The sequence below is a fragment of the Berghia stephanieae genome, chromosome 3 (assembly GCF_034508935.2).
Source record: "Berghia stephanieae isolate SIO BIC M18660-M18661 chromosome 3, UCSD_Bste_1.3, whole genome shotgun sequence".
Classification (NCBI taxonomy): domain Eukaryota; kingdom Metazoa; phylum Mollusca; class Gastropoda; order Nudibranchia; family Aeolidiidae; genus Berghia; species Berghia stephanieae.
Genome location: NC_088362.1, coordinates 108,488,710 through 108,508,709, shown reverse-complemented (window position 1 = coordinate 108,508,709; position 20,000 = coordinate 108,488,710). Strand labels below are relative to the sequence as shown.

At 37.2% G+C, this 20,000-nt stretch overlaps 1 protein-coding gene across 1 annotated transcript in view; it reads right to left on the bottom strand.

Moving 5' to 3' along the window:
• Positions 1–11,745, bottom strand: part of LOC144969428 (monocarboxylate transporter 12-like) — a gene marked incomplete at its 5' end in the record, with an annotated part of 21,785 nt that extends 10,040 nt beyond the window's left edge. Inside the window, 5 exon segments of the mRNA XM_078908539.1 lie at positions 773–914; positions 2,178–2,320; positions 3,426–3,572; positions 4,630–4,770; positions 11,543–11,745. Coding sequence (XP_078764665.1) covers positions 773–914; positions 2,178–2,320; positions 3,426–3,572; positions 4,630–4,770; positions 11,543–11,741 — 772 coding nt within the window.
• Positions 11,746–20,000: the final 8,255 nt, after the last annotated feature.

Genomic DNA, 20,000 nt, shown 5'->3' with positions numbered 1-20,000 from the left:
CATTTAATAACTATAGTAAAACGTACCGACATTTTATTGTTATTTATTTCAGACATTTATAGTCCATAAATATGGCAATTTGTCATTAAGTTACACTTGTTATAACGTTATATGATAACTTATAACATTGAACAGATATTTCACTCCTCCTTATTCTCTCTCTCTCTCTCTCTCTCTCACTCACTCTCTCTCTCTCTCACTCACTCTCTCTCTCTCTCTCTATCTCTCTCTCTCTCTTCCTCTCTTTCTTTCACGCGTGCGATATACACAACATAAATAAATGCATTTCGTTTTCAATTTGTTCCATTGTGGCAATTCGACACCAAATAATATCATCATTATCAATTGGTCAATTAATCTAACATTAGATATATTAATCAGTCAATCAGTCAACACATCAAGATAGAGGTCCCAGCCACGAATTGAGTTGGTAAATATATCCTTCATTATTCTCTTCTACATGAGTTGGGCATCACATAGTAACAATAGACATCGTGATTTGTTTTGCTTTGTGATTTGTTTTAAATACATTTTGGCATATTACTGTTACCGAAAACCACTTACAGATTAAAGCACTTTATAAATGCCATTAATCAAATTATATTATCACTATTTTATATCTCTGACTTAAAGTTATAAACTTTTTTCCTTCCTCCACGGTAAAAAAAAACCCCACCAAACTATCATGCGCACGAAAGCAAGGGAGTTAGAAAATATCAATTGAGATACATTACAAAGTGATTTTAAAAATACGAGATGAAAACACACCCACCGATATAGCTTTTCATGTAACTTGGAAGAATAACAATCATACTTTGGAATGCAACCGAGTGAAGGGCCACAGTCGGTATGAGGACCACAAAGGCTGGGATTTTGAAGATATCCGCTGGCGGAATGATCTTAGATCGGACAATCTGGAGTTGATGATATTTATAAAGACGCGGTTGTTATTTTTCTATAAATATCTTAATTAATTAAAACCTTTCCGACATCCGTAGCGCGGTAGTTTTTGTTTAACTAAATTATGTTGATTGTGTTTTTTTTTAATTTAAATGAATCAGCATGTCTTACATCTTTCGATATTTCTTTGCCCACATTATCTGTGTTCAAGTGAAATAATTTGTATGGACATTTATTTGAAACTTACGAAAATGTGATGCTCTCTTAAATGGACTTATCATTTGACAACTACCAAAACGAATGCGACATTCATGCGCATTAAGAGGCTTTTCTATTCCATTCCATAAAATAAGGCGCAATGGATGATAATACGTTCCCTAGCAAAACAATTTCTTACAACAGATTGTCAAGCGATAACTTTAATTAGGACCAATTCCCCAGTCTTTATAATTGATAATATTATTATTAATATTGATAATTTATATAATTAATAATACTGATTTTAGTTAGTTTGTTGACATGATTTTGAGCCCTAAACAATACTTACTACATTTTAGTTATTGATTGATTGGAAGCTGTTGTAATGATCTCTAATCAATACTTTTAACAGTCCAAGGCTTCTAAACACGAAGCGTCCTTTAAGTGTATAGACGGAGTTCATCCCGGTTTCTGTAGCATTAAACAGACAATGCCAGTTGTTTGCTACCCTCTGAATAGGACACGTATCTATAGCAAAGTACTTTTCATCAGATTTATTAAACCTACTAACTCAACCACTGATGGCTGGAGAGGTGGGATAAAAAAAAACCCAACTATAAACTCGATCGATACCGGTCTCTTAGCTTGAAGGAAAGTTCATTGTCACAGAGCCAGCGATCCGGACCGCTATTGATTATCTTTTAACTTCACATGTTCCCTGTTGAATGGTCAGGAAGGCTAGAAAAAATCCAATATAATGAGGGGTTAACACGAACCCGTATGCCTCTGAGCTTAGCATTCGTTAGTTAATATACTAACACCAGGATGTAAATTTTAGGTTAGTGCACCGCTCATTGAGTTGTCGTTAGTAGTGCTCCAGGGAACAAAATAATCCCATTGGTTGAACTTTTGAATACAACTAAAGATTTGTTTTCATTTGATGACCGTGGTCTTGTATTTTGACATTTTTTTTTTGTTCAGTATTAGGCTATGAGTTCACGAAGGCTACGTTCTGAGTCTGACGATCTGCCTTGAACAACGGGGCTTGTCGAAAGGACCTGGGTGTTAATATATCTCACCTTCCACCTGCTCTCTCCAGGATTGACAAGAAAGTGTTTGGATTTCATCTCTAGAGAATTTGGACGAAGCAACATCCCGCAGAGCGTGGCGTGAAAGGATACAGCTGCGAGCATCAACATGGTTCCGTAAAAACCTAAGTTATCTGTGGGAGTAGTTGTGAAAAAAAATGTGTGTAGGTTTTTCTGCGATTTTATTACAAAACAACATGCTTTTTTGTCTCATTGCTACCAATATCCACTCCCTCTCTCTCTCTCTCTCTTTCTCCCCCCCCCCCTCCCTCTCTTTCTCTCCCCCCCCTCTCTCTCTCTCACACACACACAGACGCTATCTCCCTCTCTCTCTCTCTCTCTCTCTCTCTCTCTCTCTCTCTCTCTCTCTCTCTCTATCTATCTATATATCTATCTATCTATCTATCTCGCGCTCGCTCTCTCTCTTTGTTTCTTTCTATCTCTCAATGCTACCAATACCTCTCTCTCTCTCTCTCTCTCTCTCTCTCTCTCTCTCTCTCTCCCTCTCTTTGCTCTCTTATCTATTTTCTCTCTCTCTTTTCGTTTATATTTTTCTATTTATTTTATTTAACCATCTATAAGTCTGTATATATCCATTTATTCACTTATTAATATTATTAATTCAGATCTATAATTGTTTATCTGTCTATCCATCAATCGAATTCTAACATTTCCTCTTGCGCAAAAAAGTTAATCGTAATTTTATGTCCCTGTGCCAGATCATGGCGACGAATGTTCAAAAATCTGGAAGCTGATTTAACAGGTAACCGTGTACTGAAGGTGACTAAGGTGTTTGAGTCTGCACATAATGGTGTTGCAATCTCATCATTACAAAAGTTTTATTTAAGTAATTCATCCGATAGTCGCACTTATGTGCGTCTATGTGGTCTAGTGCTATGACACTCGCTTTCGGATCGGAAGGTCCTGGGTTCGAGCCTCGAGCTCGGCGCATATTTGAGTCCTTGGAAAAGGCTCTTTACTCACATTCTCTCACCGTATTCAGGTGTAAAATGAGTACCTGGCCGTTCACAGCGTTGTCTTTGTCCTAAAAATTGTAATATCGCCTAACAGGCATTATGTCCCGTCCTACATGCTAAATGTTGCTGTTGACGAGGACCCCTTGTAAAGGGCTTTGAGCACAGTTAGTGGATATTACGCTATATAAAAGCTCATTTAAAAAAAATTATGACAATCAGAACCACTATTTTTGTATATCAATGAAGAATAATCTAATCTTACCAATGAATACCTGTGACAACACAGGGTGTATAAACGACCCCATGCCGGAGCCAGCCAGACACACTCCGTGGACCATTGGGAGATTATCCGGGAAGTAATAGGACAAAGACAGCACACTGCCAGACTGGCCAAGAGACATAGCCACACCTGTGAAATGAAATGGATGTGGCAAATAGTTCTGTTCTGTCTTCCATTAGGTAATACTCTTCAACAGCCGTAACGTCACATCCTTCCTAATGACGCATGGTAACTTAGTAACACTGGCTCTAAACTATCGGAACAATGACTGACGCCCGTATGAAATATTTCTCCGGCGAGCATAAAAGCGTATCCAGAGGAAAAAAAACCCATAAATTTGATCTTGTTTTGAGTTTTACACATTCTGATCACAAGGCATATGAAAAGTTCTAGCCAGCATGAAGAATAAAAAGTAATGATTTTCTTTGTTTAGAACCAAGATGGCCGCCGCTGCCGGGCGGCGTGACATCAGACTACTGAATCCAATTGTTGCATGGAAGCACCTCCGATGCACTATTTGGTTATGCTGCAATATGCTGACAAAGCATTTTTTTTAAAAACAATAATAGCCAACAAGCGTTTAGTTCGAATATATAATTTAACTGTTCCTCCTCAACTTGTCAAAAGTCTTAAACCGGAAGCTACAAAGTGTTTGATGTCTTTATTTAAAATTCACCATACTCTAACCTTCGACCCAAGATATGTTGTTTTTTTTTTCAAATCACTCACGATAAGGATCCAATGCGTCAGCCACAATGCAGCACAGTAAACGTGATGAATTTCTTGGTCACTGATGTTTATATGCCGACAATGGGTTGGAAACCGGTCCTCAGAATGTTAACGAAATGTCATGTCCACTACATCATCTCGCCCCTCCCCCCCCCCCCTTTCTTTTTCACCCGTTATCCCATATAATTGAATCATCATCGATTGAATTAAAAAGTTGATTGGCTACAACTTATAGGGAATGAGATTAGCGGAAGAGTAGCGTCCCTTGATTGGACGTCACCTTACAGAGAGAACGTCAATTTGGTTTTGAAGTGTCTCAAGCCGCTTTCATCGGAAGCGAGGACGAGAGACTCTAATAACTTTTCCGCCGGTGACGTCACAGACTATGGGTGACGTCCAATCAAGGGACGCTACTCTTCCGCTAATCTCATTCCCTATTGAGAAATACAATAAATACCTGTTAATCCGAGTGTGATGTATAGAACGGGCATGGAAACAACCAGAAAACTGCTTGCAAACCCAACCAGTCCCAATAGTCCGGCGATACACACACACGTTCGGCAGTCCGTCAGAAGGATGACGGCACTGGCCAATGGACCTGTTAATAGAGAAGAAAAGCCATGACGTCACACCTTCTACTTTTGCGGTTCCAAAATCCTTGGACGTGTGTATGTAACCAGCTCTCCGTAGGACTGGTTATGAAAAAGTTATGTATTGAATCATAAGGTGGCACAACTATTTTAGTTGCAGGATAGTAAAAGCAGCTTCTGAGGATTGTGGGACGTAAAACGACTTAACGAGTTATTGGCTAGGTTTGGATACCAAAACGTAATTTCACGACAGCAACGATAACAAAGCCCTATTCTACGCGTGTCGTAGATACCAAAATTGCTATGTTTTATTTTAACGTAAAGCTCTAATCCAAGAGATCATTATTTTTTCAATCCCCAGTCGAATCGGGCTGATCTTTTGAGATGGTTTATTCCATGTACTCTTCTGTCTGCTTTCTTTAGTGTTTCACACCCATTTTTTGAGATGGTTTATTCCATGTACTTTTCTGTCTGCTTTCTTTAGTGTTTCACACCCATTTGTTGAGATGGTTTTTTCCATGTACTCTTCTGTCTGCTTTTTTTAGTGTTTCACACCCATTTTTTGAGATGGTTTATTCCATGTACTTTTTTGTCTGCTTTCTTTAGTGTTTCACATCCATTTTTGAGATGGTTTATTCCATGTACTTTTCTGTCTGCTTTCTTTATTGTTTCAGAACCAATTTTTTGAGATGGTTTATTCCATGTACTTTTCTGTCTGGTTTCTTTATTGTTTCAGAACCAATTTTTTGAGATGGTTTATTCCATGTACTCTTCTGTCTGCTTTCTTTAGTGTTTCACACCCATTTTTTGAGATGTTTTTTTTCCATGTACTTTTCGGTTTGCTTTCTTTAGTGTTTCACACCCATTTTTTGAGATGGTTTACTCCATGTAATCTTCTGTCTGCTTTCTTTAGTGTTTCACACCCATTTTTTGAGATTTTTTTTTCCATGTACTCTTCTGTCTGCTTTCTTTAGTGTTTCACACCCATTTTTTGAGATGGTTTTTTCCCTGTACTATTTTGTATGCTTTCTTTAGTGTTTCACACCCATTTTTTTAGATGGTTTATTCCATGTACTCTTCTGTCTGCTTTCTTTAGTGTTTCACACCCATTTTTTGAGATGGTTTTTTTCCATGTACTTTTCTGTCTGCTTTCTTTAGTGTTTCACACCCATTTTTTAGATGGTTTATTCCATGTACTTTTTTGTCTGCTTTCTTTAGTGTTTCACATCCATTTTTGAGATGGTTTATTCCATGTACTTTTCTGTCTGCTTTCTTTATTGTTTCAAACCCATTTTTTTAGATGGTTTATTCCATGTACTTTTCTGTCTGCTTTCTTTATGTTTCAACCATTTTTTGAGATGGTTTATTCCATGTACTTTTCTGTCTGCTTTCTTTAGTGTTTCACACCCATTTTTTTGAGATGTTTTTTTTTTTTTTTCCCATTAACTGTTTCGTCTGGCTTTCTTTAGTGTTTCACACCCATTTTTTTAGATGGTTTTTCCATGTACTTTTCTGTCTGCTTTCTTTAGTGTTTCACACCCATTTTTTGAGATGTTTTTTTTTCCATGTACTTTTCTGTCTGCTTTCTTTAGTGTTTCACACCCATTTTTTGAGATGTTTTTTTCCATGTACTTTTCTGTCTGCTTTCTTTAGTGTTTCACACCCATTTTTTGAAATGGTTTATTCCATGTACTTTTCTGCCTGCTTTCTTTAGAGTTTCACACCCATTTTTTGAGATGGTTTATTCCATGTACTTTTCTGTCTGCTTTCTTTAGTGTTTCACACACATTTTTTGAGATGGTTTTTCATGTACTTTTCTGTCTGCTTTCTTTAGTATTTCACACCCATTTTTCTAGATGTTTTAATTTCCATGTAATTTTCTGTCCGCTTTCTTTAGTGTTTCACACACATTTTTTGAGATGGTTTTTCATGTACTTTTCTGTCTGCTTTCTTTAGTATTTCACACCCATTTTTCGAATTTTTTATTTCATGTACTTTTCTGTCCGCTTTTTTGTGTTTCACACACATTTTTTGAGATGGTTTTTCATGTACTTTTCTGTCTGCTTTCTTTAGTATTTCACACCCATTTTTCTAGATGTTTTTTTTTTCGATGTACTTTTCTGTCTGCTTTCTTTAGTGTTTCACATCCATTTTTTAAGATCGTTCATTCCATGTACTTTTCTGTCTGCTTTCTTTAGTGTTTCACACCCATTTTTTGAGATGTTTTTTTTCCATGTACTTTTCTGTCTGCTTTCTTTAGTGTTTCACACCCATTTTTTGAGATGGTTTTTTTCCATGTACTTTTCTGTCTGCTTTCTTTAGTGTTTCACACCCATTTTTTGAGATGGTTTTTTTCCATGTACTTTTCTGTCTGCTTTCTTTTGTGTTTCACACCCATTTTTCGAAATTTTTTTTTTTTCATGTACTTTTCTGTCTGCTTTTTTGTGTTTCACACCCATTTTTTGAGATGTTTTATTCCATGTACTTTTCTGTCTGCTTTCTTTAGTGTTTCACACCCATTTTTTGAGATGTTTTGTTTCCATGTACTTTTCTGTCTGCTTTCTTTAGTGTTTCACACCCATTTTTTGAGATGTTTTGTTTCCATGTACTTTTCTGTCTGCTTTCTTTATTGTTTCACACCCATTTTTTGAGATGTCTTGTTTCCATGTACTTTTCTGTCTGCTTTCTTAAGTGTTTCACACCCATTTTTTGAGATGTTTTGTTTCCATGTACTTTTCTGTCTGCTTTCTTTAGTGTTTCACACCCATTTTTTGAGATGTTTTGTTTCCATGTACTTTTCTGTCTGCTTTCTTTAGTGTTTCACACCCATTTTTTGAGATGTTTTGTTTCCATGTACTTTTCTGTCTGCTTTCTTTAGTGTTTCACACCCATTTTTTGAGATGTTTTGCTTCCATGTACTTTTCTGTCTGCATTCTTTAGTGTTTCACAGACATTTTTTCCAGATCCTGACCGATTAAGAACGTTATTGACAAAAATGGGCAAAATATATTTTTAATATCCTGGATTAACCCACTCAATCCTACATAAAAATGTATTAAAAATGAGCATGTGCATAGAGAATTGTATTCAACTACCATTGACATGTACAAATTAAGAACATTAGCTTTGATACTAGGCCTATAATTTGTCTTAGAAAAATGTAATAAATAGGCATGGGGTAAAAGTAACCCCGGGTATACTACGGATATAGTCGGTGTTAGGGTTGAGTGAGTGGAAGTGGGTGGGTGGTTCCTTTTAAGCTCATAACGAACGAACGAACGACTCAAATCTGCACTCGGTACTCGATTACTACGGATATAGTCGGTGTTAGGGTTGAGTGAGTGGAAGTGGGTGGGTGGTTCCTTTTACGCTCATAACGAACGAACGAACGACTCAAATCTGCACTCGGTACTCGATTACTACGGATATAGTCGGTGTTAGGGTTGAGTGAGTGGAAGTGGGTGGGTGGTTCCTTTTACGCTCATAACGAACGAACGAACGACTCAAATCTGCACTCGGTACTCGATTACTACGGATATAGTCGGTGTTAGGGTTGAGTGAGTGGAAGTGGGTGGGTGGTTCCTTTTACGCTCATAACGAACGAACGAACGACTCAAATCTGCACTCGGTACTCGATTACTACGGATATAGTCGGTGTTAGGGTTGAGTGAGTGGAAGTGGGTGGGTGGTTCCTTTTACGCTCATAACGAACGAACGAACGACTCAAATCTGCACTCGGTACTCGATTACTACGGATATAGTCGGTGTTAGGGTTGAGTGAGTGGAAGTGGGTGGGTGGTTCCTTTTACGCTCATAACGAAAGAACGAACGACTCAAATCTGCACTCGGTACTCGATTACTACGGATATAGTCGGTGTTAGGGTTGAGTGAGTGGAAGTGGGTGGGTGGTTCCTTTTACGCTCATAACGAACGAACGAACGACTCAAATCTGCAATCGGTACTCGATTACTACGGATATAGTCGGTGTTAGGGTTGAGTGAGTGGAAGTGGGTGGGTGGTTCCTTTTACGCTCATAACGAAAGAACGAACGACTCAAATCTGCACTCGGTACTCGATTGATTTTCATTATTCGGTTTGCCAGTTCTCGTGAGCCCGAATCGGTTTAAGTCGACGCGTACATTTATAGATAGAATGCGCTTGGCCAAGGAGTTCACAACATTGCCATCCGGAAGTATAACGGACCAACACACAAACTGTGTAACCATGAACGTTTATAGTCTGGTTAATACAGTTTAGGCGAACTGTACAATGATCCAAATAGAAATGAACCACCACTGAAATTCAAAGAACCATTAAGCGGACCAAACATCACCAAAAGTGAAATTGAACATGCCATGGAACGAATGAGGGATGGTAAAGCAACAGGCCCTGATGAAATATCTGTAGAGGTATTAAAAAGCCTAGGAGATCTAGCAATTGATGAACTTCACATATTATTCAACAATATATACAATACTGGGAAAATTCCAGAAGATCTCTGTAACTCTATTTTCATAGCAATACCAAAGAAAGCAGGTGCAGTCAGATGCGAAAATTTTAGAACTATAAGTTTAATAAGCCACATCAACAAAATACTGTTGCGTATAATTATCAACAGGCTAAGGAATAAGATTAACCCCGAAATCGCAGAAGAACAATATGGATTCCAACCTGACAGAGGGACAAGGAACGCAATATACCTCCTCCGTGTTTTAAGTGAAAGAGCTATACAGGTTCAGACCCCACTATACCTCTGTTTTGTCGACTACAAAAAAGCTTTTGATAGAGTACGCCACGAAGAAATACTAAAACAACTGCACTCCATTGGCGCTGATGAGAAAGACCTCAGACTCATGCAAACATTATACTACACCCAGCAGGCATCTATCAAAATCGGAAACTCTACAGGAAATTCCATTCCTATTAAGAAAGGAGTCCGTCAAGGGTGTGTTGCCTCACCAGATCTGTTTAATCTATACCAAGAAACAGTCATGAGGGGCATAAATAATATGGAGGGAATAAAAGTGGGAGGTCACAACATAAATAATATAAGATACGCAGACGATACGGTACTCATTGCAACATCAGAAATCCAACTTCAAAAGATTGTTGACAAAGTGGTAGTAGATAGTGAAGCCAAGGGAATGGAAGTGAATATCACCAAAACGGAATGCATGGTAATACAGAAAAACCCCGAAAACAACAACACCTGCAATATAACGATTCACGGCGAGCAACTTACCAACGTAGAAAGTTTTAAATACCTAGGTTCAATAGTGACAACAGATGGAAGATGTAACCGAGACATACGAGCAAGAATAACTCAAGCCAAACAGGCCTTCATGGACCTGGGAAACATTTTGAAAAACAAACAGATGTCGTTCGGGATTAGATTCCGAGTCTTGAAGTGCTACGTGTGGCCAATCTTGTTATACGGATGCGAAAGCTGGACTACAAATGCAGAAACACAAAAGAACATTGAAGCTTTTGAAATGTGGTGCTTGAGAAGGATGCAGAGAATATCGTATACTGCACACAAAACGAACGAAGAAGTGCTAAAACAAACATACCAACAAAGGAAACTAATGCCCTTAATAGTGGATCGACAACTATCCTTTTTCGGACACATAGTAAGGAAAGATAAGAATGAATACCTGGCAAGTTGTGGAAAAATACCTGGTAAACGCGCCCGGGGGAGACAAAGAAAAACACTCATAGACCAACTGAAGGGCTTCACCAGCCTAACAATCCAAGAGCTGTTTGAAAAGGCAAGAGACAGGGAGGAATGGAGAGAGATAATTCATGCAGTATCCGAAGCCTGGACCAGGCATGGAACCTAGAAGAAGAAGAATACAGTTTAGTGAGAACAACTCACAACGCGGATGGCAAAAACAATAACAAAGGCCTGAGTGACGTCATCTGCATACTATCTATACAGGTCTGATATCCGGACCTTCTTATGGACAATATCATTTTGCGTCAGTTTTTGAGATTGCCATTACAACAATGAGCCCATAAGGAATTGGGTTATCAGACCTGCAAATATGTGCCTGAATCGCTGTAAGTCCATTATTCTATTGATAACGCAATAAATTGCCACACAATGAAAAATAAACCCAGATTTTTTTTTCATTTTGGTAGAAAACTTTTACTCTGTGCCAGATTAAAAATGGCCCTCTACTTGTCAAAACGGTTTTTAAATCCAATATGTTTAGGACTTGCTCTAGATGCATTGTCACAATGCGTTTGACCAACATCTTATTGCACTGCAAAACAAAGAATTAATTTTCATTGATATAAGGACAATGTACATATATAGGGGCTGCGTGGCTTGGTGCTATGGTCTTCGCATCGTGCCCGAAAGGTACCGAGTTCGATCGCCCGCCGCAGCGCAGTGTGACCTTGAGTAAGTCACCTCGCGCTAGGTCAAATTGCGGCACTGCACTGCGGGTGACGCCCGGGTTATTTCAGTCTTCCCTTGGAATAGACCCAAGAAACAAATTTCCCCTATGGGATGAATAAAAGGAATTTTATTATTTTTCTATTTATTTTTTTAAATAGAAGATTCACAACCATTTTTCTTCTTTTTTTCCCGGGTGCTGGTATGACTTGAAAGTGTCAATTAAAGCAGGAGTTACCAATGTCTTTTTACAAGCTGGACCAAAATTAAATAATTTCTTAAAGATATTAACATAGGGCTTTTATCTTTTTTTAAACATTATTTTGATAAACAGAAAAAAAAAAACCTCATAAAAACGAAATATCCGGGTTATGACTTACTAGCGATGGCAAATAACGAGCAGTAATAGGACATCAGCCAAGATGCCTCCACGGTGTTGACTTCAAATGTTTCTATCAAAGCTTCGTTTATAACACCACAGTTGTAGTTGATACTGACCAACACTAACATGTTGAAGAAGCCGGCAGGCAGGATAACCCACCTCCAACTATCCGCTCGGCCAGGTTTCCGGTCCGCCATTTAACTGGGGAAATTATTTAAATAAACGACCTTAAAACACGTGAGCTTTCATATATGATCATAATGTGCAAAAATCGCTTTATAAGGGGTCCCAAGCCAACAGCAAGACTGAATATGTAGGACCAGACATTACACCTGCAAAGTGATCATGAAATTCTTTTCCGTAAAAAAAAACAAAACAAAACGAAACAAGAAAACAATAAACAAGACAACGGTTTTAAGTCCAGGTAACATCTCAGTATGGGGATAAGTGAACATGAATGAATGAAGAGTCTTTTCCAAGAAATCAAAATTTGCGCCGTTCACAACGGGACACGAACCCGGGACATACAGGTCGCTGATTGTCATGCATGGCATTTAACCACAAAGCCACAAACGCGTCAAATTTGTTTTATGAGATTCTGATGAACTAATTGAAGAAAAAAATGATCCTTCAGATGCTGTTAGGCCCACGGAACCAGAGTTTAGCTGGTTTCTCTAGCATGAAATGGGCAATAAATATCAATACGCTTCAACAGTTGTAACGTCACTTCCCTCCTTATGATGCATGGTAACTTAGTAACTGGCTCTAAACTATCGGAACAATGGCGGACGCCCTTATGAAATATTTCTCCGACGAGCATAAAAGCATATCCAGACGAAAAAAAACATATAACCAATCATGCTTTGACTTTTACACATTCTGATCACAAGACATATGATAAGTTCTAGCCAGCATGAAGAATAAAAAGTACAGATTTACTTTGTTTAGAACCGTGATGGCCGCCGTTGCTGGGCGACGTGACTCAGACTATTGAATCCAATTGCTTTCTACTCTTTGAATAGGACAAACCAAGTCTATCCCTAATTACTTTCTTCTCGACATATTTTACAGACACAGCTACCCAATCCCTGTTGGGTGGACAGGAGATCAGGAGAAAAATCTCACCTTCAGCCGTGATCGATGTCGTCGCTTTACGCGTGAAGCGAGTGCTTTATCAATTGCACCATTGAGACCATCAACTAATCGAAGGAAATGAAGTTTAATATGAAAACAAATCACAATGACTAAATGTTACAATGAATGACATAATTAGTCGGGTGGTGAAAAGGTTTGAACTGAGATACTGCCAAGTTTAGTTAGAAGGTCAATTTTTATATAAAAAGTGAATTCTTGTCATAAATGATTAAATCAACCCTTTTTGTACACCTTTGGGAAATATCAAAGCTTAATTTCTGTTCTAAATATTTTTTACAGCTAGTCAAGTTGAAAAGGTATAAAATTTGAGAAAAGTTGCTTGACACCTTTCCCATACATCTGACCATAACTTCATGACAATCACCCGATTTACTTCAAATAGGGATTAAAATGCCCTGGGGGCATATTCTTCCAGAAAATGAAAAAAGTGCAAATCCAAAATTTTCACCCTCCGACTGATTATGCCATGCACTGTCACAAATATCAAAGTTTTCCAGCGGACAAAAAACCTAAAAACACCCTCCACTCTTCTCAATGAAAGCACTGAATCTCACTGACAATTCATAAATAGAACCGCATTTTACATTTCACGGTGATGTTTAGGTTACATATAAAATACACTATACCTCTAAAAGATAGAATCACTCCTATTATAACAATGAAATTAGTAAAAACCAGCTCTTCAACCAGTTTACAAGACGCTTATTTTATGATGTGGCCAGAAAACTCACCCTTCACACATCGATCGATTTAAGTGACCCTCGCCCTGCTAAAATCTTTCAAACCTAGGACGTGTCTTCCCAGAGTACGACAGTTAACTGGTTAAATCTCAAATTTAATTTTCACACGTTACACAAAACTCACATCAAAATGTCATTGTAACAGATTAATCACATTTAATGAAAGTGATGTCACTACTTGCTTGCAATACGAATTAATCTTTCCTTGAAGGTCACTTTGATTGCCGGGCACTGGTAAAACGACTTTCTAAAAATTGGCCAGAATAATTGTTACTCATCCGACTGATCGATTAAAAATCCCCAACTCGTTATACTGTATTAAATCCGAGACTTCTTTGACTTCTCAGGAGTCCCAAGTTTATGGATATTTTTTTGGACGAACATTTACCGGTTTAAGAATTTTTGGAAAGTTGATCGCTGTAACAAGTTTGCTGCCTTACTCTAGAATATAAACGGTATTTAAATAATTCGCCCTAAAACTCGTCCTACAAATATCGATCGATTTAAATGACCCACATTTTGGTAAAAACCCTCAAACCTGGGACTTTGGTTTTAGAGTTTTTGCCAAGACAAAGGTCATTTAAATCGATTGATATTTTAAGGACGAATTTTCTGACCAAATTCTTAAATACACTGTCATACTGAGTATGACAGTTAACCGGTTAATCAATGATTAATGAGAAGTTAAAATTTCCTGGCCAAAAATCGTATTTGAACAGCTTACTCTGATATAAATATGGCATAAAATATTGATGATGAAAAAACCCACAGATCCCTATGTGATAATAATATACATTCGCATATTACGCTCTTATTATCCAATGCGGCTTGGAAGAAATCCCTCATCAATCATAGATATAATATGATAATATAAATATAGTCCCAATTTCGTAAATCACCAGGATTAGGAGTAGAAAGCCCCTAAGAGAGATAAACGGAAAATTCAATGGGTACAAAGTTATGGCAGCATATGGGTTTATCAGTTGCTGCCGCGTAAATGTTTATGTATAGTTGTTAGAAATTATTAGTGCCCCCCCCCCCCTTGTCTCTCTCTCTCTCTCTCTCTCTCTCTCTCTCTCTCTCTCTCTCCCGCTCGCTCTCTTTCCCTCTCTTTCTCTCTCACTCTCTCTTAATTATCTCTATCTGTCTATTTATCTATCTATATGATATATACTATTTTAATATTTACCACACTGTTGGAGTCAGTCTACATCGATGTTTCAGGCCTTTTTCAGCCATCGTCAGGACTGTGTGTCAGCACTGTGTGTCAGCACTGATAAACAATTATGAGGACATGTTCGGGTATGATTATGACACAATTTATGACATTCCAGATTATTCTAAATGTACGAGTAGATCCCAAAAGGATGTATTTTATAATAATTTTTATTATGAAGTCAAGACATCGGATTCTATTGGGTATGTATGTAAAGACAATCGGAAACAACTCCAGGACAAAACGCTGGACCTAGAGCTTTTCCAATCAATGCCATCCTTGCGCTCAATATCTCTTGGTTTTGTTACATGACACAATGCTATACCTTCCGAAGCTCATAGAAAACACGTGACCTTCCGCACTCTGACAAAGCAATCTTTTTTTCATCTTGGTCTGAAAACTGTTACTCTAAATATGGATCGATTTAAAAGACCCTCAACATCTCAAAATGTCTCAAATCTGAAACTAATAAATGACAGTTAACTGTCAAAATATCTCAAATATTATAATACTAAATGATAGTCAACTTGTGAAAATGTATCAAATTTGATACTAAAACTAAATGACCCTCAACTTGTCAAAAAGTCTCAATTCTGACTATATGACTTTCCAACTTGTCAAAATGTCTCAAAACTGAGTGAAGTCTCAGGTTTGATACTATTTGACAGGTTGTGGGTGATTTTAATCGATTGAGATCTGAAGCAAACGAACAAGTTGAAGGTCATTTTAATCGACCGATATTTGAAGTGAAATTTTTCTGTCCAAAATGAAATTTAAAATACCTTTTTTTGTCAGAATATGGTCGTTAATCTAATCATCGGGTGATTGACAAATTCGTAAAATTACAGATTATGAATGTCAAGTGTTGTTAAAGCATAAACATTCTTGATAAAGATCTGATTTGCAGTATGAAAAGATAAATAGAAGTTATATTTGATCCAAACAATGTCACACAAAGTAATGACCTGGCAATGTTCTATGGTCTGTGTGTGGCTATGTGGTCGAGTGGTATATGACACTCGCCTTCGTATTGGAAGATCCTGAGTTCAATCCCGCTCTGGGTAGGGCTTGTTCAGTCCTTGGCAACATTCTCTCATCACACTGTGCGGCTATGTAGCGGGACGCCGAAAGGGGTTCCTAAGTTTCATACCCTGTACTAATATCTGCCGTAGGTCCATAGGGTTAAAATGGAGTTTGCTATTCAGTCGTAAATATTCTCTCATTTTTGTTCATTCTGTCAGTAAATCGGGCATTCATATTACAGTCTTCATGTGAAGATGGTAACTGACATTTCTGTGAATTGAGTCATTTGAGAGTCTGGTAGTTTCTCTAGTTCGTGTATAGAAGTATGAAGGTCTTCTTAAATGAGGTGTCAGATAGAATTGACAACTTTCTCGTTCACAGCTGAATTTGAGCGCCCACGATGTGGGATATCAAACATAATAATATGGTTTCCACCTTGATTGAATTCTCGCACCCAACAGCAAACAGTCGGAAAAGAGCAAGAAGATTCACCTCAAACATTATGCAAACTTTCATGGATCATGGTTGGGGATTCACATAGCTGTGGACGCTTACTAAATATGTAGAATCGAATATTATAGAGCAGTAAAGTTAGCTGCCCCAAACGTAAACAAAGGTCGAGAAGCACATGGCAAACCACATGTTCCTGTCTTGACAGCTCACGTTCCAATGTAAATAATAGAAAAAAATAACCTTTAAAATTTGGCTGTTTGGTGGCAAAAGAAACACATATTCATAAATACTCGATCATGCATCAAATAATGTCTAGATATGGATATTTTATGGAACAAAAGGTAAAATTTTCTAAAATTTATCAAAAGTTACAGTCTATCTATTTTTAGACCAGAGCAAATTATTGCGCTGCTGTGAACAAAACTAGAATTATTCGGAGCCTGATTTTCATAATAATTTAGCCTTATATTATTATTTCTGCAACTGTTAGATTTTATGTAAACATATTTTCAATACTGAAAGTGTATTGCCTACAACTCAAACTACAACATTGGGAGACCTATATTGTGCGTAAATTATTCCGGTCCCTAACGGAAATCACTAGCAACTTGTTATTGTTTACGTTTGGGGCACCTAACTTTACTGCTCTATATTTTAAAAACTCCCTTTTGAATTTTCAGACTTCTCATCACTTCCTTTAGATTTCATTTCCATAAAATGAAAAGATGTGTAATAAAAGTAAATACTGGGTTTGAGTGTAGGCATGTTAAAGATTACTTCCAAATATAAATTTTATGTCTGAACTTGATAGCCAAGTTGCTACCAGAACTTTCCGATTATTCCTCTTTTCCATCTAGTAATTTATTTATTCATTTATTTATGTTAAATATTGGTTAATATGTATATTTATTTTATTTGTGTATTACATTTATTTAATTTATTGTATTTATTAATTGATCTGTTCAGCCCGACCTGTGCTTATTTGCAAAAATGAGCATTTCGGCTTAGCGTTTTCATTCATTCATTCACTTATGTTATTATAACTACGGCTATGTGATCTTGTGGTACCTACGACACTCGTATTCGGATCGGAAGGTTCTTGGTTTGAGTCTTGTTCTGAGCGGTGCATAGTTGAGTCCTTGAAATGAAAAAGGGTCTTTACTCACTATGAGGCAATGTAAAACCAACATCCCGTGAACGGGAACAAAGTGACATGATCAGGGTCTGAGGACACGACCCCAATACCTACCTCCAAATTACGAGAGAAAGACTTTACCACTATGCCACGCTTGACTTCTAAATGTTGACTAATGACGCCAACTCGATCAGAATTCATGGCTATTGGTTTCTATACAGTGTGAATCTAGTACCGACTTTGCTGTCCACTGAATAAACACATTTATTATTATATTCTGTCTAGAAACTTTCCATCAATGTATTATAGATCAATTAAAATAACCCTCAACTAGTCCAAAAAAATGTCTCAAGCTTAATACTTCAACGAAGAAGTCTCATGTTTGAGACTTTTTCACTACTTGATGGTCATTTTAATCGATTAATATTTGAAGGAAAAGTTATTTGGACAACATGAAGCGATAGACGTTTAGTCAATGGACGGCAGAATAAGGTTTATGAGATCAAGGACTTAATTCCCATTCAATCAAGAATTACTATTAGGACCACAGCATTCTTCTAGAGAAATGGACTACGCCAGTCGCTCTTATATTTTTTTGCTGAGGTAGGTGCGTAGACTGAGTTATACGTTATTAATGCCTTTGTAATAATTTTGGTTAGAAAAAACATACTACGTTTACGTAAAATACTCACATAATCTGCATGCTAGTTGAAACGTTCAAATGACAAAAGTATGTGTAACCTTAAACATTTATATCATATCGTATCATATTATACCATATCATATCATATCATATCATATCATATCATATCATATCATATCATATCACTCAAAGGGTTATTTAGGCCAACTGAACTTTGAATATTTAAATCTTATCATAATTATACAGTATTTTTTTTATTATTGTAATATTTCATCAAACGTTTTTGCCTCATGTGCAAAGTTATTCACGTTGTTATTGACATAAGTTTTAACACTATGCGCCGTTTGGTAGCTGAGCTATGACGTCATCAGTAGAAAAAGGTCATTTTGACATTAAATTGTAATTTATTTTTGATTTGTCCGACATGATTCTCGACTCTTTATACGAGTTTTCTGCCCCGTTTTTTAAAAATAATACGCGTCTTTCCAGAGTACGGCGGTCAATTGGTGACCAGTTAACTGCCGTATACTGGAAAGAGTCGAACACTGGACACCAAAAGAAAAAAAAAGAAGAGGAAGACCCCGGGCCACTTGTAGGAGAACAGTGGGGGGAGAGATAAGAAAGTTGAGGGAGCGGTGAGACGTGGAACTCCCTGGGAATAACTCTAAAGTTTTGGTCAGAAAAGTTAAATGGTCCTTCAAATAATCGATCGATTTAATTGCCCTTATCTTGGCATAAACTCTCTGAGAGTTATTCCCAAGATGAGGGTCATTTAAATATATCGATATTGGATGGACTACTGTCTTGTGTATATCGCACGCGGGAAAGGGAGAGAGAGAAAGAGAGAGAGTGAGAGAGAGAGAGAGAGAGAGAGAGAGAGAGAGAGAGAGAATAAAGTAGGAGTGAAATACGTGTATTTCCAGAGTACAACAATTAATTGGGTAAAGTTAAGAGTGCTAATGCACAAAGGAAGCCTTACGACGGGCAATTTGTAGTGTATAAATTGGAAATTAAGTTCCTCATAGCCTGTTACATGCAATATTATATGAAGCATTGAAAAGGCATTGAACATGGCGTCCCGTGGAAAAACACTAAATAAATGTACATATCCATTAATGTTATTTCGCCGATAAGGCATTGAACATGGCGTCCCGTGGAAAAACACTAAACAAATGGCCATATCCATTCATGTTATTTCGCCGATAAGGCATTGAACATGGCCCACCCCTTTGAATGTCCCTATCAATTTATGTTATTTCGCCGATAAGGCATTGAACATGGCATCCCGTAGAATGTCCCTATCAATTTATGCTATTTCGCCGATAAGGCAAAATTTAAAAAAACTTTGCACAGATATCGCACATCCGATCATTTTAAAGATAGACCACTCGCCCTATCTAACGGGTAGCAAGCAAACAATTGTGACTATCAAATTAACATAACTGAAACCGAGATAAATTCCGGATAAGTAGGTTCTATGTTACGGAAAAACTGCTCTTTTAACCCTCTCCTTACCACCTACAACAAAATCGTCACATTTGTTACGACACAATATATATTTTTTTCTTATTCAGATTTATTTTGTACATCACAAATTTTGAAGAATGATCTTTGTTTAATTTATAAGAACATAAAGTTGTTTTGTAGAGACTTTGTTTGAGTTTAGAAAATATTTTTTTCTGCTGGGTTAGCTTGCAATTTTTTTGAAAATACTGAAAATGATCGGTAAGGAGAGAGATAAACTAAATAAATGAGATACAGTTTTAGAATAGAAGACGAGAATTCTTACCTTCATGGCCGAATCTTACACACCTACTACCGATAGAGAATTATAAATATCCTGCTTTGGAATGTTGGCAACGGAACGAAACAATAATTTTTCGAGTACCTGGCTCGAACACACGTGCTCAGATTATATCTATACACACAGTTAGTAATAAGGTTTATGAGTTTATCTCAGATATATACCGATAAAAATCAATATCACTTACCACTTACCACACACAAAACGTATTAATATCACCGTACATGAAACCAATTACGAACTCGACAACTCGCCCATAATATTACGTATAGAGGACTGTTTTAATT